Here is a 24,544-nt window from a genome sequence, read left to right on the forward strand (position 1 = left end):
TGGGCAACTTGTATATTGTATATAGAAGCTAATGACTTCACATCACTTGCTTTAGTATCCCATAATGCAAAGCATATATCCTTATGGACATGCATAATGCTATGCATTATGGGATACTAAGGCAAGTGATGCGAAGTCATTAGCTTCTATATATGAGTTGCCCAGTACATGAAATTACTTCATGAGCAAACTTTGTTTGCTTACACTTGGATAAAAGATTAAACCAAGATTATTATTTCTTTGTATCTTTAATTTATACAACAGCACACTTCTGAATTTTTCTGTAACATGTTCTAAGTAGAAGGTGGTGTAGACTAAGAGGTTAGTATTGATTTGGATTGATGGAATCCATTTTGGTGGTCATTGATTAAAGTGGTAGTCCTCCATGCAGTGAAGATGCTGATGAGTTTCTCCATTAATTTGAATAGGATTGATAGGGTTGTAGCGATGACAGTAGAGTGACAGCAGCTTTATCTTCCTTTCTTGGAATAGGTTAAGGTTGGTCTGCACATTGGAATAAGTGCTGTATAAGTATAAAAATTATATGGGACAGGTGTTACCTCTGAAACACAATATTTGAATACAACTGGGGAGATGACACCTGTACCACAAGACATTTTAGTGTCAAAGTTCATTTAGTTTTCTTCAAAGGTGAGAGATCTGAATATAGGAAGAATGTGGTGCTTAGTTTCTTGTATTTCAGGAGACAATTTGTCCTGGTCATTTATGTGGTAACATATTGCAAATGTTGTGAAGGTAATCCATAGGATTGCTGCAATACTGAGAGGGATTCTGACCTGCAGAGATAAGTTATTATTCCATTGTATAAGACACTGATCAGACCACACTTAGACTGTTGTTCTCAAATTTGTTCCCCAGGATTTTAAGGGGATAAATTAACTGTGGGAAGGGTACAGAGGCAGATAACAAAGATGGTTTCAGGACTGCACAATGTTAGTTATGAGGATCAGCTGAGGGAATGTCGGGCTGCACAGTTTGGTAGATAGGAGAGGTGATATGATTGAGACTTTTAAACCATTGAGCGTTAGTTACAGGGTTGACACTGAGGAGTTCTTTCGCTTGGTGGAACATCAGGAAGGAGTGATGACAAGGGACCATCTATGGAAGCTGTGAGCAAGAGGGGGAGGAGTGGTTTCTTTGCATATAGGGTGGTTGAACCATGGAATGCATTGCCTGATAGAGTGGTGAGAGCAAGAACTGTCAATGAGTGTGTTTCCTAGGAAGGAACTCCCATGATGAGTCTCCTGACTTCATGGAGTCCTGAATAATAATAAAATAAGAACAGTCACATGAAGTTCTCCAAACGTTTCCTTATAACCTACGTTCTAAGATGCATAAGATTGGTTATGAGGTGTACTATGGAGAGAATAGGTCCCCCTCCTCCCACTATATTGGTTATCAACCTTTTTATTGCCCAACTGCCCTTACCTCAATACTCTAGAGCAGGAGTCAGCAACGAGCGCCTGCTAGCGTAATGGCACCCAAAGTGAATTTTTAGTGTGCCCTCGGAGAAATTAGTGTAAACTGCTTTGTTTGTGCCTATTAAGATGAGAGACCACTGATCATAAGTAGTTTGAGTTGTTGACATCATCTAGTTATCAATGCAACTTGGAAATAGAAATAATTAATTTACAAAACAACATAATTTTAAAAGCTCATCCCGATGATAACATGTTCTGGAAGTTAGTAGATCTGAGAAAATGCTCGCTAAAAATTTATTCATATTGTGCACCCACATACAACTGCGAGACCCTGTTTTCAAATATGGCATATTTGAAATCAACATATTGATCTCAACTTACAAACTCGCATTTGGATAATTGTTTAAGAGCAGGTACTTCAGACTATATGCTTGATTATAAAAAATTAGATGATGTACAAGGCCAGGTTTCTCATAAAATCCTATTGAATTTATATTTTTTGTATTCATTTATTTAATTTTTTATGGTATTTTATATTCATTCATATATGACAAAAATATGTTGTAAAAGCAAGTTAAATAAAATAATGTTAAGATTTGAAATCTCATTTTTTCATTAAAAACAACTAATCATAGAATCTCTAAGCCTTAAATGAGAAGAAAAAATGCCTGTCAAGAGCCCTCTATAATTTTCAAATTTTATATTGTTCTCTACATATTAAAAAGGTTGCCGACCTCTGCTCTAGAGTATTCAGGTGAGGGCAGTTGGGCAAAGTTTGGCTGACTTGTTTTTTTCCCCCCTTTGGGGGGACAGGCTATATAAAGGTATGGTGGATTGCATAAGCAATTCAAGAGGGATATTAATTCTGAAGCATGTTTTTAGGCACTGTTTTATCAATATTATTATTGGGAATTTTTCTGTTATCTTTCTGATGAAGGATGTAAGGGAAATGTTGCAAGTTGTTCATGGTAAAGTTGGTTACAAGATTTAGAGAAGTGTGATCACAAAAGGTCAGCATTATCCTTGGGCGATTCCTCAAGCTGATGTGGAATAAAATAGACATCTAAAGATAATTAACTAAATTTATGTAGCTAATTAGATTACTAACCCAATAAGCCTTCTTCTTCAGCAAGGCATCTTCATGGACACAGATTTATTGAACACATGTAATTAGGTACATTAATAGGAAAGCAAATACCTTTCTGCCAATGTTGTCTTTTTATATGTTCTTAATATCTCTGTGCACGTGAAAATGCTTTGGTGACCAAGGTAACATATTGGCTTAATCTCAATAGCTAAATATATTTAGTTCATTAACTGTTACCTATTAGATGTCTTTCATTCCATTAAAGATCAACATTCAACTGAAGGACAAAAGTTGCATCTAATAACCTCAAGGAACTAGGTTTTACTGCAATTTGAGTAGGATACAGGTTTTAACCAAAAAAAAAACTGTATTTTGGTACAGTTTTTTAACTATGCAAATCCTGGATTTTTGATTTGAGCTATTTTAATTTTGAGTTATACTGCTCTGGCACACTTGCCAAAGCACCATGTCTTGGATGAGGGTTTTGTCTAGAAGTGAAGAATGATGCCTCTCATTTTAGCAAGGACTATTTCAGTTGTTTTTAGATGAGAATAGGAGTTTGGGTTAGGAGAATAGAAATGGTAATCATGCCATGTAAATAGAAATCTTGGACACCCAAATTGGCACTGATTTAGTGCCAAAGGACAAAAGTTGGAGCTTGGCTGAGAGAAGGTAAATCTGTAGGGGAAAAAAAGGTGGGGTCACGAGCAGGCTTGTGTTCTGAGTTCCTGAGATGAGAGAACATTGTTGCATTTCCAGGGAAAGCTAGTTAAATCTGTTTAGTTTTATATTAGTTAGGTGGCCTAGACTCATGTACACTATAATTAATGTACAACTCATGAATTATACATAACATGTTTAAAGATTTAATTTTATGGTGTGGTGTCAAAAGGATGTGGAGTTGTACATGAATGAACACATGCATTACTCAACTTAGGAAGTTTGAGTAATGATTCATAATTGAATCATTGCTGAATAGAATTTTTTGAAGGATATCAAAAACTTGCAAACCTTGCACTTCTGGAGCCAACATTGAATATAGGATAACTAATATTGGGCTATCCTCACTCATGTAATCTACTTTGCTACACTTCCACATTGTCATGTAATTAAGAATTATCAAATTAGCACAAGAATATTTTAATATTTGCCAAATATTTCAGTCTGAAATTGGCAGACTATCATCAGTGGCTTGATAGGAACAGTTTTTACAAGGTGGAATATAAACAATTGATCATTCAAAAGTAGAACGAGGCACGTGATGTTACGTTGCCAAGCATTAAATAGAGGTAAATTTCATCAGAGTGATGAATAATTATAGTTATCAATTCACAATTTCATATGACAATCTTCATTTGTAAATGAAAGATAACATTAGACTAATGCAAGAATTAGTCAAGTTCCAATTTCATAGATTTTCAGAATTTCAGAACCAATTTCAAGAATTCTGAAGAAATATGATTTAACAGCCACTTATCCTTATTAATAAAATATCCAGCTACTTCCCCTCTTCTAAAGATAAACGCTCAACTATGTTGCTGCCTGGTGTATATCAAGTTTGTGTGACTGCCAGCTTTCCTACTTTGGACAAACCGGACGTTCAGTAGAAAAAAGAATACAAGAACATCAATCATACATTCTTCACAACAAATCCGATAAGTCTGGATTGGCACAACACACGATAGAGACAAGCTACAACATTCTCTGGTCCAAAACTCACCTGCTACACAGATGTCACTATAAATTCGAATGCCTATTCAAAGAGAGTGCTGAGGCCTTACTTCAACGCCCTAACTTGAATCAAAATGATTATATATCCTTGTCAAAAATATGGGAAAGTTTAATGCAGATCACTTAGTTTGTTTTTTTTTAATTGACTTTCTAATTCTTACATTAGTCTGTTATTTTTAATTTATAAATTTAGATTGTTGTATGAAATTGTGAATCGGTACCTATAATTATTCATCACTCTGAAATTTACCTCTCTTTAGTGCTTAGCAATGAATGCTGCTCGTTCTACTTTTGAATGATATCAGTTGTTTGTATTCTACCTTGTAAAAATTGTTACTATCAAGCCACTGATGATAGTCAGGCAAATATTAAAATATTCTTGTGCTAACGTGTTCATAATTCTTAATTTCATGTCATGTATCTGTATCAGGGTTTAGTGCGAGTAAAATTGAGAAAAGTATTTATTTTTTTTTAAAAAAGCAAAATGTTTATGGAAATACGTATTTGTCAGTATGTTGACCTAAAGGATTAAACCTATCATTTCTGATTTTGGTAAAAATTTTGGTTACAATAAGGTTTACAAAATGCAATCCTTAAGCCATGTAAAATTTCTTGCTGCTCTAACATGAAATTTTCAGATTTGGGAATTGAATATGCTGCACAGATAATTTCATGTCATTAATTGTTTATTTTTATTTATTTGGAATACATTGGTAATCTTTGCTGAGTGTATTTAATTGTTTCTTTATTACTGTAGAGAGATGAACGTCTTCCTGATGAGACGTTAAGAGAACAGATTGGCCGAGTAGTTGGAAGCGTAGCACCTAGCATGATGTTATCAAGTGTGTCTATGTCTAGTTGCTTCTTCATTGGTGAGTGAATAATTCCAAACTGTTGTCTACGTAACACGTAAAATATTTTTAAGTATTCTTAGATTATTATTAGTCTAAATACACGTTCCAGCCACTGAATTAGAAATTTTAATGTACATAAACCTTCTGCATATACACAGCATATGCTCAAAATATTTGGTCACATGCACTACCACATATTCTAGGCAACTGTTTAAAGAATGCTGCTAATTACTAATAATTGATAGTTGATCACAATAGGGAAAAACAATGGATCTTTTGGAGTGAGCTTGTTGTGGGTGCCCACCTGGCCAGAGCCATGATTATGAAAACAGCACAGCTGATTGGTTGCTCTAAAGGTGAAATATCCTGTGTGTAATCAGTGGAAAAATGACACACATTGTTTGTCTAAGAGGCATAATTATAGTCCTAAGACAGTTCATAAGGAATGATATCACTATTGTGAGAGGGCTTGTAAGGACAAACAGAGCTTGATGTAGGCAGCAGTTGACCAAAGCATTTAATGAGGCTGTTCCCTACCCACACCTCGCTGAACTGTGTGCAAGCAAAGGATAGTTAAATTTGGTTATAGCATCTGAGGGAGTTTCAGTTAAAGACACAACTATTCTGCCTCCAGTTGGTTATAGTTATCATGTAGTACTCGCTTGAGAAGTGGCTAAGTTTATGAATGTGTCATTCAAAAAAAAAAAAAAGTTTCATGCTGAACTACAAGCATGAAAGCAGAAAATTATGACCAGCTGAGGAATAAACTGGGTTCTGCCCATGGAATTGGTTGTTAGATGAGAAAAATATAGACAGTGCATAGGAAGCATTAAAAAAAAACCTAGTTGGAATAATTTGTGTCATGTATGTGTAACCTTATTTAGCAGGAGATTTATAAGAAAAGAATGATGTGGAAGGAATATCATGTGGGTGCAGATGATGTCACTTATGAAAATTATAAACAGCAGGCCAGAAGAGTCATAATTGTTGTATGGAAAACTAAATATGAAAAGAATCTAGCTCTACAAGCTTAAAGACAACTCCAAAGAATTTTACTGTTATGGTGTAAGTAAAAGAAAGAATGAATATGAAAGAATGACTCTACCGAGTGCAGATTGTCATCCGCAAACTGTACTCAGTTTGCGGATGAGAGTGAAGAGATTGTTTGAGTAACGAGTGCCCATTTCACTAAATGCTATCAAATGAATATATGCAACATTGTGCTCACTGCTACCTACCCCTTTAATGAATGAAGAAACTTCCTCATAAACCTCCTTTGATTTATGAGAAGGAAGTATTAGAGATGTTGCACAAACTAAATAAGAACTTAGCAATAGGGACTGATGGGATATCAGCACAGATGCTAAAACAATGTTCATCTGAACTTTGGCCAGGTTATATGATTTGAGTCTCAGAACAGGGAAGATTCTGCAGGAGTAGAAAGAATATATGGTAATCCTATTGCATAAGGGTAATGCAAAGACTGATTTATCCAGCTATCGGGCTATCAGTGTGTGGAATGGTGGCAAAGATTTTGGAAAAGTTAGAGGTCACATTCAAAAATGGGGTAACAGAGAATCTCTATTTAGCAATGAACATCATGATTTTACTAAGGAAAGGTCATGTTTGAACAACTTGCTCATATTCTATAATGTTACTATTGAATTAGACAAGAAGAATGACTGGATACACCATGATATTTTTGGACTAAGGCTTTTGACAGATATAACATGGAAGACTGCTGCATAAATTGGGGAATGTGAGATTGGATTATAAAATATAAGTTTGGATGAGAGGACATCTGACTGACAGATATCAAAAAGTGGTATGGCGGGTGCACGAGTCTGAAAGATTTATGATAAATACTGGTATAACACAAAGTTCTTGGTCCATTGTTATTCAACCTGTACATTAATGACATTGGGAATGGTTTGACATGTGACAAGTAGCTATTTGCTGATGATGCAAAGTTAGGCATGGTAATCAGGAATGTTGTTGATATGCAGTACTTGCAGAATATTTTGAATAAGCTGGAATTGTGCCAATGTGAAAATGGTTGCGTGTTCATTGTTAGTAAATGTTAAAGCCATTTACTTTAAGTGTGATTAGATATCCATTTTCACTGGTCAGATTATGCTAGAAGAAACTGATCAGGCTAGGCATCTTGCATAGGAAGTTGAAGTTCAAGGGACATATAGCAAAAATTGCAAACATAACTCAGAAGATAATTGCAATGTAGTAACGAACTGTACAGCAGTAAAGATAAGGAAGTCATTTTTCCTGTTTACAAGGCTTTGATAAAACTTCGCTTGAACTATTGTGTGCCGGTCTGGTCTGGTCTCTTTCTTTCCATGGTGATTATGATACAGTGGGGTGCGGGCAAAGGAGAGCATATTAAAAAATCAGGATTGAGATATCAGAGAGAGAATATGTTGACTGCAGGCATTAGTAATCAGGAGAAAGAGGGGTGATATGATTGAGACTTGCTAACTCCTGAAAGGAAAGGGTTATACAGGATTTCAGTAGATAGAAATTTTCATTTTATGGAGAGCTGGGAAAGAACAACAAGAGGGCATCCTTTGAGGTTGAGAATGAATTCTGTCAAGGACAGGGTGAGGACTAGATTTTTCTTTCATAGTAATGCGTGATTAGGATGGATTGCCATTGGATATATGTGCAAGTAGTATGAATGAATTGAAATACAATGTATGAGCTGGTGCAGGTAGTATGTGACCCCCTCTCGATGAGTTTCTGACTCCTTGGAGGTCTCTCTTCTTAATGATGATGATAATAAAAACGAACATTGCATAATCATGTAACTGATCACAATAGGATCACCATTCCTTTTCTTCTGCATTACTTTTTATGCAATTTCTATCCATGAAAGCTCATAAGCTTATAGTACGTACCACCATGGCTGGACTAAAGATTTTTCTGTTTTTGTGAATTTTGTAATTTTTGATTTTTTTTTAAATGTATTTTTCACATAATCCAGAAACCCTACACTAGACTAAAAATGGAACTTCAGAGTGAAGAATTTATAGAGAAAAAACACACATGTTGGAATAATTACTTTATAAACACGTTAATATAAGAGTATTTTAATGTTTGCCAAATTAGTACAAATTGCATACTATTAATTTCCGTATAAAATATTACTTATTGTAAAACTCTTATTGTAAAATCTGCTGTTTTTTGATGCGTTTTCACCTTGATTTGTGTGTGTGTGTGTCACAAAATTATTAAAAGTCAATCTTGGTTGTTTCTGCTGAATGATATTTGAAGTGCTGATGACATTTAGTATGAATGCTTTTTGAAGGAAAGAATATTTAATTTTTTAGAATACATTCCTCACAGGACATAAAAATCACTGAGAGTCCTATGAATTTTGGCCTGTTTGTTTAGGCCTTAAGTTTTCAACTAAATTATGTTCTGATAGATTGAGTTGAGTGCAATTAATGTTTTTTATTTTATAATTTTATCTTTTATTGCTAATTTTCTTATGAAATTTTTTCTTGTGAGTTGCTCAGTTTGTATGATTTGTAGCAACATTATTTATAGTAACTTTTTTTTTTACATTCAGCCCATACATAAGAGATCACATAACACAGCAGTGTTATATGCAAGTAATATATTATTATTACAGTAACTCCTTGGAGTTAGTAGGATCATTGTGGAAGTCCTGCCCAATCAGCAACATGTCCATCATATTGAACTTTGAAATCATTTACACTACCTGCATTCACAATGCACTCCAGCAGTTAATCGACTCACCAACAGCTCTCCATGTAAAATAATTTCCACACACCTTTCTTCACCACATCTTTATAAAACTTCCAAGGATGTTCCCCCATCCTTCTCATCTTATGATCCACTATTTTTATAATTACTTCTGTATTAATCTGGTAAGATCACTTAATCAAGCTAAAGGTTTCTATCATATATCCTTTTGTCCCCCTATCCACGAAACTATAATTCACGTTCCCTTATTTTCTCTGCATAACCAACACTCCAGAGTCCTGATATTACTTTGGTCATTTGCCCTTGGATTCCTAGTGTTTCTACACTGTTTCTATGGTGACAACTAGGTAATTAAATTTAAGCACAATAGTCCATTGTTTGGTCTGACCATGCCTTACATAGAGGCACCACCACCTCCCTTACATATAACACCTATAACAAATATTTTCCCTTGCCTTGTATGTGCGATCCAGTTGATTTTGACACTTGGTGATCTTGTGAACAAAGGGTCTCTGTCCTACTTGTCCTCTTTCCCTTTCTTTCAGCAACTGTAAATTGGTAAGTTCTTTTTCAACTCTTCTTTTCATGCCTTCAATCTTTCCTCAATATAACTGCCTTTTCCAATGATTCACCTGCTTGCATGATATGTCCAAATTACATCAGCTTCTGTTTAGCTTGTACTACTTGTATTAATCATACTACCACTGACATTACAGATTGACTACTACTCTGGATTTTAATTCCTGTCTAATCATAAGCAGTACCTCCTTGATCTTGTCCATACCTCCTGAATAAACTGAACCCACTATCTCCCTCCATCACATGGTTCACTAATGCCTATAATTATTGAGTTTCTCTACAAGTGCCTGTGCTGTGCTAAGAATTCCTTGCATTTCTTCCTAATGATTCTAGCATTAATGTATACACTTATGACTACATATTGGCCTGATGAGTTGAATTTGACCCCCCCCCCCCTCCCCACCATCTATTTCTACATTTTGCAAATCTCTTTCTTGACAGAACTCCTCCTGCATTTCCTGGGAATCACTTGCAATCTATTATTTTTTTCCTCTCTCATCACTTACACTTTCTCTCATTTAATTTAAGGCACATATTTACATTTTCACGTGACCATCGAAGTGTTTAGTTTTCAGACAATTCATGAACACTCTTTTTCTGAACAATTTAAGCACTTAACACCAAATTTAAGAACTGTAATCCATCTTGCAAGTACAAAACCAAAGCTTTTAGCCATCAGTAACTCCATAGCCATCAGTAACTCCATCAGTAACTCCATGTATGGAGTTACTGATACAGAAGAAAAGGAATGCTTCACACCATTCCTTTTCTTCTGCATTACTTTTTATGCAATTTCTATCCATGAAAGCTCATAAGCTTATAGTACGTACCACCATGGCTGGACTAAAGTTTTCTGTTTTTGTGCATTTTGTAATTTTTGCATTTTTTTTAAATGTATTTTTCACATAATCCAGAAACCCTACACTAGACTAAAAATGGAACTTCAGAGTGAAGAATTTATAGAGAAAAAACACACATGTTGGAATAATTACTTTATAAACACGTTAATATAAGAGTATTTTAATGTTTGCCAAATATTTGTCTGAAACTAACAGACTATCCTCAGTGGCTTGATAGGAACAGTTTTTACAAGGTGGAACACAATTGATTATTCAAAAGTAGAACAAGCCGTGTGATGTTACATTGCTAAGCATTAATCTCATTTTATCTTCTTTTTACCCTCTTTTACCTTGCGGTGTTGAGGATTTATTAATCATTGGACCTCAAACCGTTCACAGGATAAGGTGGTCAGCCCTATGCCCTGTTGTGTCCTATGTCCTGTAGTGTTGAGTTCTCAAGGCCGGTTTGCCTACTTTGTGGGATGAAAACCCCCGGGATAAACTGGGGGGTGGGGGGGTGGAACCCTACTGTCCACACCCAAGACCGGCTAACTTGGCTATGACAGAGGAAGATCCTTCAGTTCCTCACGTCACCGATGGGAATTGAACCTATGATACTCCTTCCCCAGGCATATGGTTGTGAAGCACACAGCCAGTAGGCTAACCGGGCGGACTTGCTAACAAGCTGCGTGATGTTACATTGCTAAGCATAAAGAGAGGTAAATTTCATCAGAGTGATGAATAAATTATAGGTATTAATTCACAATTTCATATAACAATCTTAATTAATAAATTCAATTAAAGATAACATTAGACTAATGTAAGAATTAAAGGTCTCAGTTAAAAAAAAAAAAAAAAAAAGTGTGCTATCCGGATTAAACTTTCCCATATTTTTGACAAGGATATATAATCATTTTGATTCAAGTTAGGGTGTTTAGAGTAAGGCCTCAGCACTCTTTGAATAGGCGTTCGAATTTATAGTGACATCTATGTAGCAGGCGAGTTTTTGACTAGAGAATGTTGTGGCTTGTCTATCCAATGCTGCGCCAATCCAGACTCTTATCAGATTTGTTGTGAAGAATGTATGATTGATGTTCTTGTATTCTTTTTTCAATTGAACGTCCGGTTTGTCCAAAGTACGACAGAATTGCAGTTACAAGGAATTTGATATACACCAGGCAGAGACATAGTTGTCTCTCCCTGGTGTATATCCAATTCCTCTTTAGAAGAGGGGGAAATAGGTGGATATTTTGTTAATAGGGATATACGTGGCTGTTAAATCATATTTCTTCAGAATTCTTGAAACTAGTTCTGAAATCCCAGAAATATATAGAATTGGAACTCTACGTATTGATTCTTTATCCGTGTGTTGAGGCCTTAATTATCAGCACTGAGAAAGGATTAAAACTAATTTTAATACTTCCAATATTTCGTCTCTATAACAGATATCTTCAGGGATTACAAAAAAATTTTTGTAACAACACCCACACAAATACAATACAGTAGTGAGTGAAACTAAAGTCCTATCTAGATGGTGTGCACTCTATGGGCATTTGCAAATGGCCTAGGATGTAAAGAGAATTCTCTAATAATTAATGTTTCCCAAATTTTGGGAAGTTTAATACAACTGTATTTGTTTAAATTAGGTTTGATTCTTCAGTGCAGATACAGATTCAAAAAACAGTCTTTCTTTTTTGAATTTACTATGATGGAAAAAAAAAAAACATCATAGTAAATTGGATACAACCCTAGGAGATCCTGTGGGTTGTATCCAAAACATGGTCTGCAAGGCCAGATTGACCATAATCGTGATTGCAGATGTATGTTTGTATTCTTCTAACTGGATGGATGATCTACCTGTCTGTCCGAAGTAAGCTAGTTTACAGGCACAAAGTACTCTATATACTCCAGGCACTGAGAGAGAGAGGAAGGAGCTGGTCTTTGGTGGAACAGATAAGGGTAACAAGTTTACGGTGAGGCTTAAAAGCTGTATGGAGGTTGTACTTTTTTAATGATCTGGCTATTTTTTCTGATGTAGCATGGATGTAAGGTATGGTGATGGCATTTCTGAAGTCCCTCTGAAGAGATGGTCTGGGAATGGGGAAGAACCTGATTATTTTTTTAATCCTACCTGTAGTCACTGTAGCCATTGGAAAGGAAGGTGATGTGTATGTGTTTGAGTTCAGTTGAAAGGGCAGTTTCACTGGAACAAAGATTGTGGGCTCTATTGGTTAGTGTTTTAATAATGCCATATTGCTGAGAGGGGTGGCAGTGGGAGAGTTTGTGAATGTATCTGTTTATGAATGTATACATTCGCAACCTCTCCCTGATATTTGCACCCACAAAAGATGCTTTCGGTGCTTGCTCACTCGCTACACTTGAGCATGGAATAGCTTTATATTACCACATCTTTTTGCTTTATTGATCTTTCTTCTACTTCACATGTTCTCTCTTCCTTACTGCCAGTGGTTAACTAGTTTCGTAGTCTGTCCAATTTGTGGGTATTGTGCCATCACTCGTCAAAGTCTTACAATCTCCAATATTTTGTCAGAATGTTTCAACCTGTTTTTTTCACAACTCCTTTTTGTTACTCCCACTGTTGTTGTGAATTATTTACATAATATATATGGCCTGTAAATGGGACATTATGTTGAGTATGCTTATTAAATTAAGGAATTTACAATGTACAAATGATATAAATTAAAATTAAACTTTAATCTATATTTTAATATTTTGGCAATGTCACGTTGCCATTTTCACAGGAACTTAAAGACATGTGCACACAGACACTACATACAGTAACTGCGGATGAAGCAGGAAGCTGTTGTTTCACCTAAAAGTCCTGATGGTGCCCCCAAACTTTAATCTATATTTTAATATTTTGGCAATGTCACGTTGCCATTTTCACAGGAACTTAAAGACATGTGCACACAGACACTACATACAGTAACTGCGGATGAAGCAGGAAGCTGTTGTTTCACCTAAAAGTCCTGATGGTGCCCCCTAGCAGGCTATGTAAGTATTCTCGGCTGTTGGACTGAAGGTCTTCTGATGTAAATCTCCCAAATTTGGGACAGTCTCATGCAACCAAATTTGTTGAGGTTTGGCATGTTTCTTAGGGCTGAGGCTGACTCCATGAATAGCCTTTCAAATTTGAACGTACTACGGTGAATAACCATAGCTTTCTTCCACCGTATTCTGTGGCGAGTATCCAGAGCATGGTCTACAAGACCAGAGTGGCTGTACTGGTGAAAACAGATGTAGTCCTTGTGTTCCGAAATTCTGATATTCGCTGTCCTGCCTGTTTGGCCAAAATTGGCAGCTGTAAGCTGCGAGGGACAGCTTATAGCTGCCAATTTTTTATATGGTTTGTAACAAGAGGTCAAGTTATGTTTTTTTAGGATTGTGGTAATTTTTCTGAGGTGCCTCATATGTAGGAAATGGTGATGGATTTAGAATCCTTGTTGTGAAGGGGGGGGGGGGGTGAGGGAGAGGGGAGGTTAACTGGTGTCAATATTTTTTGGGGGGGAGGGAGGGAGTAGCCATTGGCTGAGAAAGTGTTGAGGATGCGGTTTAGTTCCGTGGTTAGGGCATTGTCATTTGAACAGATAAATTTAGCCCTGTTGTGTAGTGTCCTAACTCCATATTGTTGTGGGGGGGGGGGTTGTTGGTGAATGTATCTGCCTGTATGGGTGGGTTTTCTATAAACTGAGAAAACCAAAGTTCCATCAGGCTGGCAGGTGACTAGTGTGTCTAAGAAAGGGAGGCTATTGTTTTTCTCCTTTTCCAGGGTGAACTTTGATTCTGGGGGTGTTGGTTGTTTAAGTGTGTTAGGAAGGAGAGGAGTGTATCGGAACCATATGGCCAAATAGCGAACACATCAACATAGTGAAGCCATATGGTTGGTTTCTGTGGGGCAGAGTTTAAAGCTTTCTCTTCAAAAGTCTCCATAAAAAAGTTGGCCAAGGGTGGGGAGAATGGTGAACCCATGGCTGTCCCCTCTAGTTGTTTGTAGAATTTTCCTTCCCAAACGAAATAGCCTGAGTTCATAGTGAACTGAAATAGGGCTGAGATATCGGGAGGAAATTTAGCTTGGATTAACTCTAAGGTTTCCTTGAGTGGAACATTTGTGAATAAGGATACGTCAGAACTGACCATTATGTTAGTATGTTTGAGTGTAAGGTTTTCTATGCTGACTTTGAAGTGGGCTGAGTTTTTTATGTGTGATGGTGTGTTGCTAGTATAGTGTGTGAGTGCTTTGGCCAAATGTTTAGCTAATTTGTATGTGGGAGAATCGATGCAATCCACTATGGAACGTAATGACATATTTTCTTTATGTATTTTTGGGAATCCATATGTACGGAGGGGGGGTATGGAGTTAAATGGTTTTAATTTGTTAGTGACTTCTACAGGACAAGAAGTGACCTTCTTAAGGAGCCTGTGGAGTTTTCTAATTTGTGAGTTGGTGGGATTCTACTCAATAGGGGGGCAAGTAGTCTGATCTAACAATAGAGCTTTAACCTTACCTGTGTAGTCCGTTTGGTTAAGTACTACTGTGGCATTACCTTTATCCACTTTGGTGATTATTATTTCTTTGTTTTTCTTTAATTCCTGCAGCGATTTATATTCCTTATTGAATATGTTGGTTTTTGGTGGTCTAACTTTGGTGAGAACACAAGCTACATCCAATCTAATATCGTTGGCATGTGGTTTTGGAAGGTGGCGGATTCTGCGTTCAATTTGAATCATTATATCCTCAGCAGGTAATTTTCTGGGAGCAGTGGCGAAGTTGTGGCCAAGTGTCGGTAAGAAGTTTTTTCGGAGGTAGAGTTCTTTTTTAATTTCTCAAACTTCTTGATATGTCTACCTCGTACTTTTTTAAATTCTTTATCAGCAGCAGTGCACGAGATGTCATAAGATTGACCAAAGCTCGTGGTTGAACGTGCTAGAAAGCTCTTCTTCGAGCACCCGTATAGCTAAGTTAGCGTTAGCTAGGAGACAGCGTGTAGTGGCGATTTGTTCTCGTAGCAAAGCCTGGCTGTCATGGTTATAAATTCGGAGAGCCTTTTGTGATAAGAAAAGGTGCTTGAATTTGACACAATTTGGGATTAGCTGATTATTCTGGCAGCATTTTAGGAAGGTCAGACGGTTCAGTTGTCTTGTGATAGCTTCAGCTTCATTTTACTGTAATGGCGGGCCTTGCGTATGATGGAATCTTCGTAGATGATAGTAATTCTCGTAGAAAGGCTTAGATGTTAGTTATACATGCTTATTAAATTAAGGAATTTACAATGTACATGTGTAGTGCCTGCGTGCACGTGTCTTTAATTTAAGTTCCTATGAAAATGGCAACGTGACGTTGCCGAAATATTGGCATATAGATTAAAGTTTAATTTTAATTTATATCATTTGTACATTGTAAATTCCTTAATTAAATTAATAAGCATGTATAACCAACGTATAAGCCTTTCTTCGAGAATTATGTTGAGTAATACATAGTCTATATTTGAGTTGAGTCAGTAGTTGGATGTATAAGAAGATCGTCTAATGTTAAATCTGGTGTGAGACAAGGGTGTGTATTATCTCCACTCTTCATCTATATGGATCACATTATGAAAGAAAGTGACATTATACTCGATATCTAAATTGCAGATGTTAATTTCATCTTTGTGCAGATGATTTTATACTCCTAAATAAATCTAGTACAGATCTGCAGGATTGCTTAACTAAATTGAATTGAATAACTGTTATAAATCTAGTATGAAAATCTGCAATAAAAAGGCAGACCATGAAAATATGTAGGAATGAGGAAAACATCAACAACATCCTGAATGGAAAAAAACATGGAACAAGTAATGCATTTCTGCTATTTAGGCAGAATTTTTAGTATGTACTTCTTATATATAAATAATGATTAAAGAATAATCTTGTTTTTCTTAATGAACCGTCATTTTTTACTTAACACGTTTAACACATTTCTTTTTTACTTGATATATAAAATTTAATTAATAGGTTTGAAAAATCCTTGACATTGACCACCCATTTTACACGCATTATTTATCCTGATTATCGCGGATTCGATTATTGCAGTATTTTTGTGGCAACAATAACCGTGATAATTGAGGTATTCCTGTATATGATTTTCACAAAAAAAAAACTATTTGAGTTTAATAACACTATCAAGTTCCTGATATGCACCTTTAAGGGGTGTTCTAAATACTGTGATGGTACTACATAAGTTTTAATTACTACCTATCTACAATTTTCTTTCAAATTTGTTATATCTATCAGGACCGATAGTTTTATCTTTTAAATTTCAGCTTTCTAGGGATAATTCTTACTGCATTACTCTGCCTAGATCTTGGTTTTTCATCTTTTCCTATTATTCTGCTAAACATGTGTTTTGCACAAGGATAACAGATACCTTGCTCTGCTAGTGGATCTGCTCACACATTCTAGGATGCCAACAATGTCAAGTATATCTTTTTTAGCCTTTCCAGTCCTTTCTGTTGGTCTTTAGCTACTGTCTGTTCCATGTTATGCCTTTGTAGATCATCAAATCTTGTTCTCTGTCAACCTTTCGTTTTCTTAGTGTCCACCCAATGCTTAATATCATCCACCATCTCTGTTAACCTGATAATATGGCCAGTCCATCTCTATTTATATGCTTTGCAATAATTCACAGTATCCTCTACTCCAGTCATCCTACAAATTGTATTATTTCTAAATCTATCCTCCTTTTTTCTTTATGTGAAGTATTCTTCTCAAAGGCTATTCTGGTTACGCAGAATCTTAATTTTTTTTAAAAGTCATTACCTATGGTTCACTTCTTACCTACCACATATTTTATACGTGAGAGGTTACATTCTTGTCTTAATCCTTACCCAAGTATAAGCAAATTAAATGAACACGGAATATTTTTACAACTGGATTACTTGCAAAGTCTAGGACACACACAAAATTACGTATATGGCACAATGAATTAAAAACAATATATATATATATATATATATATATATATATATATATATATTAAAAAAGATAGCGAAAAGAGAAACTAGAAAAAGATGTAGAGAAAGCTGGGGGGGGGGGATTTGTATCATATATAGAAAATGATACAAAGTAAGACCCAATGCTAACAAATACTAAAGCATATGAATGCAGATATAAAAGAAACCACAAATATAAATTGTAAAGTAGATTTAAAAAAAAAATCTTGGATTATTTTATAGATCTCTGAACAGATACTAACAATACTATATATATTATTATTATTATTATGGGTATCTCCATGGAGCCAGTAGACTCATCACGGGAGACCCAAACTAGCAAAACAATATCTGTCATATCTCTTCTTGAATTCATTTACAGACGAAGAGCTCACAACTAAGTTAGGCAATGAATTCCACTCATTCACCCCCCCCTCCAGGCAAAAAACCTTGTTCTGACACCCTTGTTAACCATATTTATTAATTACTGTCTTTAATTTCCAGGGATGACCTCTTGTTCTTCCATCACTATCACACAGCTGAAACATTTCCCCTGCATCAATCCTATAAAAACCTTTCAGTAATTTAAATGTTTCTATCATATCCCCTCTTCTCTGCCTATCAACCAACCTCTGCAATCCACAAGCTCTCAATCTATCAATGTAGGGAGCATTTTTTACATCACTTACCAACTTAGTCACTCTTCTCTGAACCCTCTCCACAGCCTCCTCATCTCCAAGGAATGCAGGTGACCAGACCTGAGCACAGTAATCCAAATGTGAAAGTATCAACGCTTTATAAAGGGGAATAATAACCTCTTTATCTCTGGATGTCAGTGTGTTCCTCAACAACTAAGTAATCCTATGTGCAATCTTGGACACCTTGGCAATGTGTCCTCTGAACTTTATCTCCCTATCTACCAACATCCCTAAGTCCCTAGCCTCATCAATCTCTTGGAGTACTGTTCCATCAATGCAGTACACAGCTGGTAATCTTTTAATCCCAAAATGCATGTCTTTACACTTTTCCACATTGAACTGACATCCATTACCTTTTGCCCATTCTACCAGCTTATTTAAATCATCTTGCAAACTTTCAACATCAGCTTGATTTTTTTTATTGTGCTACCCAACTATGGATCATCAGCAAACAACTGAATAACTCCCTGTAAGCCATTTCCTATATCATTTATATACAAATTAAACAACAATGGCCCAAGCACAGAGCCCTGAGGTACACCACTGGTCACCTGCATCATCCTGGACTTGGCTCTTCCATACACCACCACCTGGTATCTCTCCGTGATCCATTTTCTTATCCATATCACCAATTTAGTATCCATTCCCATCTGCTTCAATTTGCATAATAGTGTTTCGTGGGGGTATCCTGTCAAAAGCTTTAGCAAAATCCAGAAGTACCACTGTGTAGCCAGTTCCTTTGTCCAACTCAGATGTCATTCTATTATGAAAAGTTAATGGATTGCTAAGGCAGGATCTACCTTTAACAAAACCATGTTGGCCTCTATAGAGTATCATATCCTGATCCACCCATTCTTGAATTTTGTCTTGAACCAACTTTTCCAATACTTACCACTACTCCTGAGATGGTGATTGGTCTGTAATTAACTACCGCAGTTTTAGAGCCACCGTATGCGAAGGGACCACTTTGCCTAACTTCCACTCCCTAGGCACCATACCAGAGTTCAAACTTAAATTAAATATCCTAGACACACACACACACACACACCCAAAACTTGCAAAATTATTTAAGTGATATAATAACAATGAAAGAATTGAAGGACAGCCTAAAATAAAAGTGATAAATCAGATAGATAGGATGAACTCCAAACTGTATATCTTTGCCAGAGAAAAAAGGTTTGCTAGAGTTAAAAATTTCATTTTAAATTTGCAATAAAGAATGGACAAATACAATGGAATATAAGTATAGTAATATTATTTAATAAAAGAGATAAAAAGAAATCCTAATTGGAGGAATTAGTTTATTGAATACATGCTACAAAATATATAGATATATAGTAAAATAATTAACAAAAATTGAAAATATATAGTGAAAAATATTATTAGAATAAATAACAAATGACACAATAACTATGGTAATTAACTGTCATGACATTTTGTACTGAAAATAACAATAAATCATCAGTGTGTAGAAACAAGCAAATTAAAGAAGAGCAATACACAGTACAGTACATACAAAGATCGGTTTACCAAGTAAAAACAGCTGCCATATGCTTAGATATTAATAAACAATATTAAAACTCTTTGATGGTTACATAAAATGGGAATCTCCTAAACCTTTTGCAAAGAGAATCATTATTGTTATGATAGGTTTCACGGTATAAAAGAACACAGATAGTTAAGCAAATAACTATTTATTAACTTAAGGCTAATATTTCGCTGGTCTTATATCCAGCATCTTCAGAGCACACAACAAAGTTTGTTACAAAGGCAAGACAACCACAATCCGGTGTAACAGTGGGGACAGTATAAGTGATTGCAGCGTGCAACACAAGACTAAAGTCCTAATATGGTGCCATCTAGGTTTTTAAAAAAAAAATAATAATAAATAAATTAAAAAAAAAAAAAATTCAAGTTTCGAAATAGAGTCCAAATGATAAAAAAATAAAAGTAATAAATATTAATTTGGTCTTAGGATGACTGTCTCCCAAATCTTTGGTAAATTTATACAGCCATACTTGTTAAGGTTTGGGGTATGTTTCAAGGCTTCTGTTGATTCCAGGAACAACCTCTCTGACTTGTAGAAGTTTCTGTGCATTACTTTTGTTTCTTTCCAATTGATCCTGTGTGCAGAGGTATCCAGAGCATGGTCTGCCAGACCCGACTTACCATAGCGAAAATGTCGGATATATTTTTGTGTTCACTGAGGCGGATGTCCACATTTCTTCCTGTCTGTCCGTAGTAGGCTTGATGATGGCAAGAACAGGGCACTTCATAGACACCAGGATGTGATAAAGGAGTGCATTTGTCCTTGGGTGAGCGGATGAGAGTTGCTAATTTTTTATAAGGTTTAAATACTGTGCGTAATTGGTGTTTGTTAAGCACCCTAGATATCTTTTCAGATGTGCCTTTAATGTATGGGATGGTGATTGTTTTGTTGTAGTCTTCTGTGGTAGATAGAGGGGATTTATGGGTAGCATTTAGTATGTTATCTATTTTACGGGGATTATAACCATTGTTGAAGAAGGTTTGACGTAGGTGAGAAAGTTCAGCAGTGAGAGCACTGTCATTGGAACAGATTGCTCTAGCTCTATGGGTTAGTGTTTTTAAGATACCATATTGTTGAGAAGGGTGATGGTGTGATTGTTTGTGTAAGTATCTTCCTGTATGTATGGGTTTTCTGTAAACAGAAAACGATAAGGTACCTTCTGGAAGACGTGTGATCAGTGTGTCCAAGAAAGGCAGGCAGTCATTGGCTTCTAGTTCCATTGTAAAGTGGATTTTAGGATGCTGGCTATTTAGGTGTGCTAAAAATGTATTCAATGTGTCTGGGCCATGTGGCCAAATGGCAAACACATCGTCAACATAGTGTAGCCAGAGGCTAGGTTTGAGAGTGGCTGTGTTGATAGCTAATTTTTCTAGATGTTCTATGTAGAAGTTGGCTAAGGGGGGAGAAAGAGGTGAACCCATAGCTGTCCCATCTAACTGTTTGTATATTTTCCCTTTCCATGTAAAATAACCTGCCTGTACTGTGAATTTAAATAGCCAGGATATATCTGGGGGAAATTGTGAATTTAGTAAGTTAAGTGTTTCAATCAGTGGTACATTAGTGAATAATGAGGTGATATCAAAACTCACCATTAGGTCTGAACTATTTAAGTGTGGTTTTCTAAAATACTTTTTAGGTGGGTAGAATTTTTAACAAAAGAGGGAGAATTGTTTGTGTGAGTGGTTAGTAATTTTGCTAAATGTTTGGCTAGTTTATATGTAGGACTGTTTATACTATCTACAATAGGACGTAAAGGTGTACCTTGTTTGTGTATTTTTGGAGCACCATATATTCTGGGTGCTTTAACGTGTATGGGTTTAAGTTTTTTGATTTCTTTAGGCCAGGAAGTGATTTTGTTCAGTAACTTGCAGTAACTTGCACACCTTATTCTTTTGTGAGTTGGTGGGATCTCGATCTAATTTTTATTTATTTATTTATTTATTTATTTTTTAACCTAGATGGCGCCATATTAGGACTTTAGTCTTGTGTTGCACGCTGCAATCACTTATACTGTCCCCACTGTTACACCGGATTGTGGTTGTCTTGCCTTTGTAACAAACTTTGTGTTGTGTGCTCTGAAGATGCTGGATATAAGACCAGCGAAATATTAGCTCAAGTTAATAAATAGTTATTTGCTTAACCATCTGTGTTCTTTTATACCGTGAAACCTATCATAACATGTCGGACGAACACATAAGCCTATCCACGCAGACAATCATGATTCAAGTTAGGTCAATGTAAAAGGGCTTTGCAACTTTCTTTGAAAAGGTTCATATTTATAACTGATTCTATAGAGAAAACAAGCTTCATCGCACTGGGTAATTTAGTGTCCGTACTATGCTGTGCCAGACCAGACTTTTGAGGTTTTACATATTGAGTTTAATATTGATGTTCATTAATTCTTTTTTTCTACAGTTGTCTGCCCAAAGTATGTCATATTACATCATAAGGAATCTGGTAAATACCAGCTAACTATAGAAGTGATAGTTTGTGATAGATAGGAAAATATGTGGGAATAAGCTGATACTTCTTCAAAATCTATCAATAGGTTTGGAGATACCAGAAGTTAGTAGTGATTGGAACCAAGCAGTCTGTTGTGTGTTGTAACATAGGAATCCATTATCTGCTGGATTTGATGAGGATTGTAACCATTTTATTCAATTAAAGTTTTGATAAAGGTTCTTGTTGTAAACTTGAAGAGGAGCATATGAGGGTGGTTCTGCAAGTTTCTGGCTTGATTAAATTTTAGAGGAATGATAGAAAGATAGAAAAAAGAGAAATGATAGAAAGAAAACAGCTGTCACTTTTCAACATAATCTTCCTTTACTTCAGCATGCTTTTCACATCTTTAAATTAACATTTCTATGCCCTTGGAAAAAAAAGTCTCTACTTTTGTCTGCAAAATGGCCTAAAACTGTATCTTTCACCTCATTGTCATCTGTAAATATTCTTCATCAAAGGTACCTCTTCACTTTCAAGAAGAGATAGTGGTTACTGGGTACTAATTTGGGCTGTAGGTTGAATGTTCAATCTCATGGAAACCATAGTCCTTCACTGCAGCTTTCACAACAATGGCTGCTTTGACTGGAGCATTGTGAAGCAGGTGAATGCCATGACTCAACACCCATCGTCTCTTCTCCTTTATGGCATCGTACAGTTTGTGCAGGAGTGAAGCATAATATTCTGCATTCATGGTAGTATTCATTTTCTTGAAGTCAATGAAGAGAATTTGCTGGCAGTCGCAAAAGATTGTTGCCATAATGAGTGACATTGGTTTTCTTGGCAGTGCTTTGCCTGGTTTGTGCCATTGTTTCATCCTTGGTGACAATTGATTCCCTGGCAATTCTTAAAAAAATGCTGGGATAGGTCACACAATGCTCATTCTGAATTAAAGAGAGAAGTTGGGGCACCTACCATGCACTGACCTTCATCGTGTGAAGCTTCTTGTGAATGATGCAAAAGACAGTTCTTATAAAAAGCCCCAGCCTTGCTGAGATTTCTTTGAGCTTCAGCCACCTGTCATTGAGCAGTTCCTCCTCCTCAACAAGATAGACATTTTCCTCAGTCATCACTTCTATAAGCTGACCATCACGAGGATCATCTTCAATGCTCTCTCTTCCTAGTCCAAACTGTTTATCTCGTTCCTTCATAGTGGAATAAGGAGGAAGCTTTCCCTAAATAGCATCTAATTGCTGTTCAATAGCACTTGGAGAAAGCCCTACTTTGGTGAAAAACTGTATCACAGTTTTTTACCAAATGGTACTCAATTTTTAACATTACAGCCACTTAGCTTGACTTGTTTGTCAAACAGTAACCACCTGTTCATGCCCTTTGTATGTCAGGCTGGAAACTTTTGGAACCTACCTCATACATTATGTGCTCTGTTAATTAAAGACTAGATGACACCAATTTTATGATAACACCAAATAACACTAAAAAAAAAACCATTCATCCCGAACTCGCTTTAGTTTCATTATGTTTGTTTTTGCTTTGGCCTCATTCTAAAAATTAACTGAATGAAAAATAAAATAAAATTTGTCACTTTCCTACATGTGTGATGAGCAGACTTTTGATGTATTCATCAAAAGTCTGTTCATCGCACTTCTCAAAAAATTGGTGTTGACAAATCTTTAATTAATAGAGTATATAACGTATACTCCTCTTCATCAAGCTTACAACAAGAACTTCTCACTATCAAAACTTTAATGGAATTAAATGGTTAGAAACCTCATCAAATCCAGCAGATAATTGACTTTTTTGTTCAAATGCCTCAGGATTCGACAACAGAATGGAGGCTTCCAATCCCTTATATTTCTGGTATCTCTAAACCTATTGGTAGAATTTTGTAGAAGTATCACCTTTTTCTATCAACAAAATTTCTCAATTGTTTCATCTACAAAAGACAAACTGTCACCTCTATCGTTATCTAGTGTTTACCAGATTCCTTGTGAATGTTCATTTTAGGCAAATTATGGACTCTTCAACCATATAATAAATAATTATTTTACTTTCCTGATGTTTTGACCTTCATATTAAGGTCATCATCTGGAGTATTCCCATACATACACAGAGACAAGCTAAGTAACATTTCACACAGTTTGCTAAGGAGACAGTGATTTGATCAACAGTTATTCTACTGGCCTGACCTCTAGTGAAAATAAAATTAAAATAAATAAATGAAATAAAATAAAATAACTACATCATCATCAAATTCCTCATGTGTACCCTCAAGCAGTGTACAGGATATGATAGTACTAAATGAAAAATTTACATCATTTCTAGCTTTCTCAGAGCCTGTGTAGCTCATGGTTGTGGCATTTGCACACTACGGCGCTTGGCTGCACGAAGGAAGACTTGATTTAGAGTCTAGTCGACGACTAGAGGAAATTTTTCTCTTTTTTTGACTGGTTCCTGAGTTAATCGATCTCTGGCACAGGCAAGCGGGTTTTTCATCCCGTAAACTCAAGAAAATCGGCTGTAGAACACACACTATTTCAGACATTAAATATATTGTGTTAGGGTTAGGGACCACGAG

At 35.9% G+C, this 24,544-nt stretch overlaps 1 protein-coding gene across 1 annotated transcript in view; it reads left to right on the plus strand.

Moving 5' to 3' along the window:
• Positions 1-24,544, plus strand: part of LOC150106928 (NPC intracellular cholesterol transporter 1-like) — a 920,722-nt gene that overhangs the window by 464,763 nt on the left and 431,415 nt on the right. Inside the window, exon 14 of the mRNA XM_090393507.1 lies at positions 5,018-5,132. Coding sequence (XP_090249633.1) covers positions 5,018-5,132 — 115 coding nt within the window. The remainder of the gene's footprint in view (positions 1-5,017; positions 5,133-24,544) is intronic.

This window comes from Typopeltis vanoorti, chromosome 5, assembly GCF_054136105.1.
Source record: "Typopeltis vanoorti isolate ZY-2024b chromosome 5, IOZ_Tvanoo_1.0, whole genome shotgun sequence".
NCBI classification, from domain to species: domain Eukaryota; kingdom Metazoa; phylum Arthropoda; class Arachnida; order Uropygi; family Thelyphonidae; genus Typopeltis; species Typopeltis vanoorti.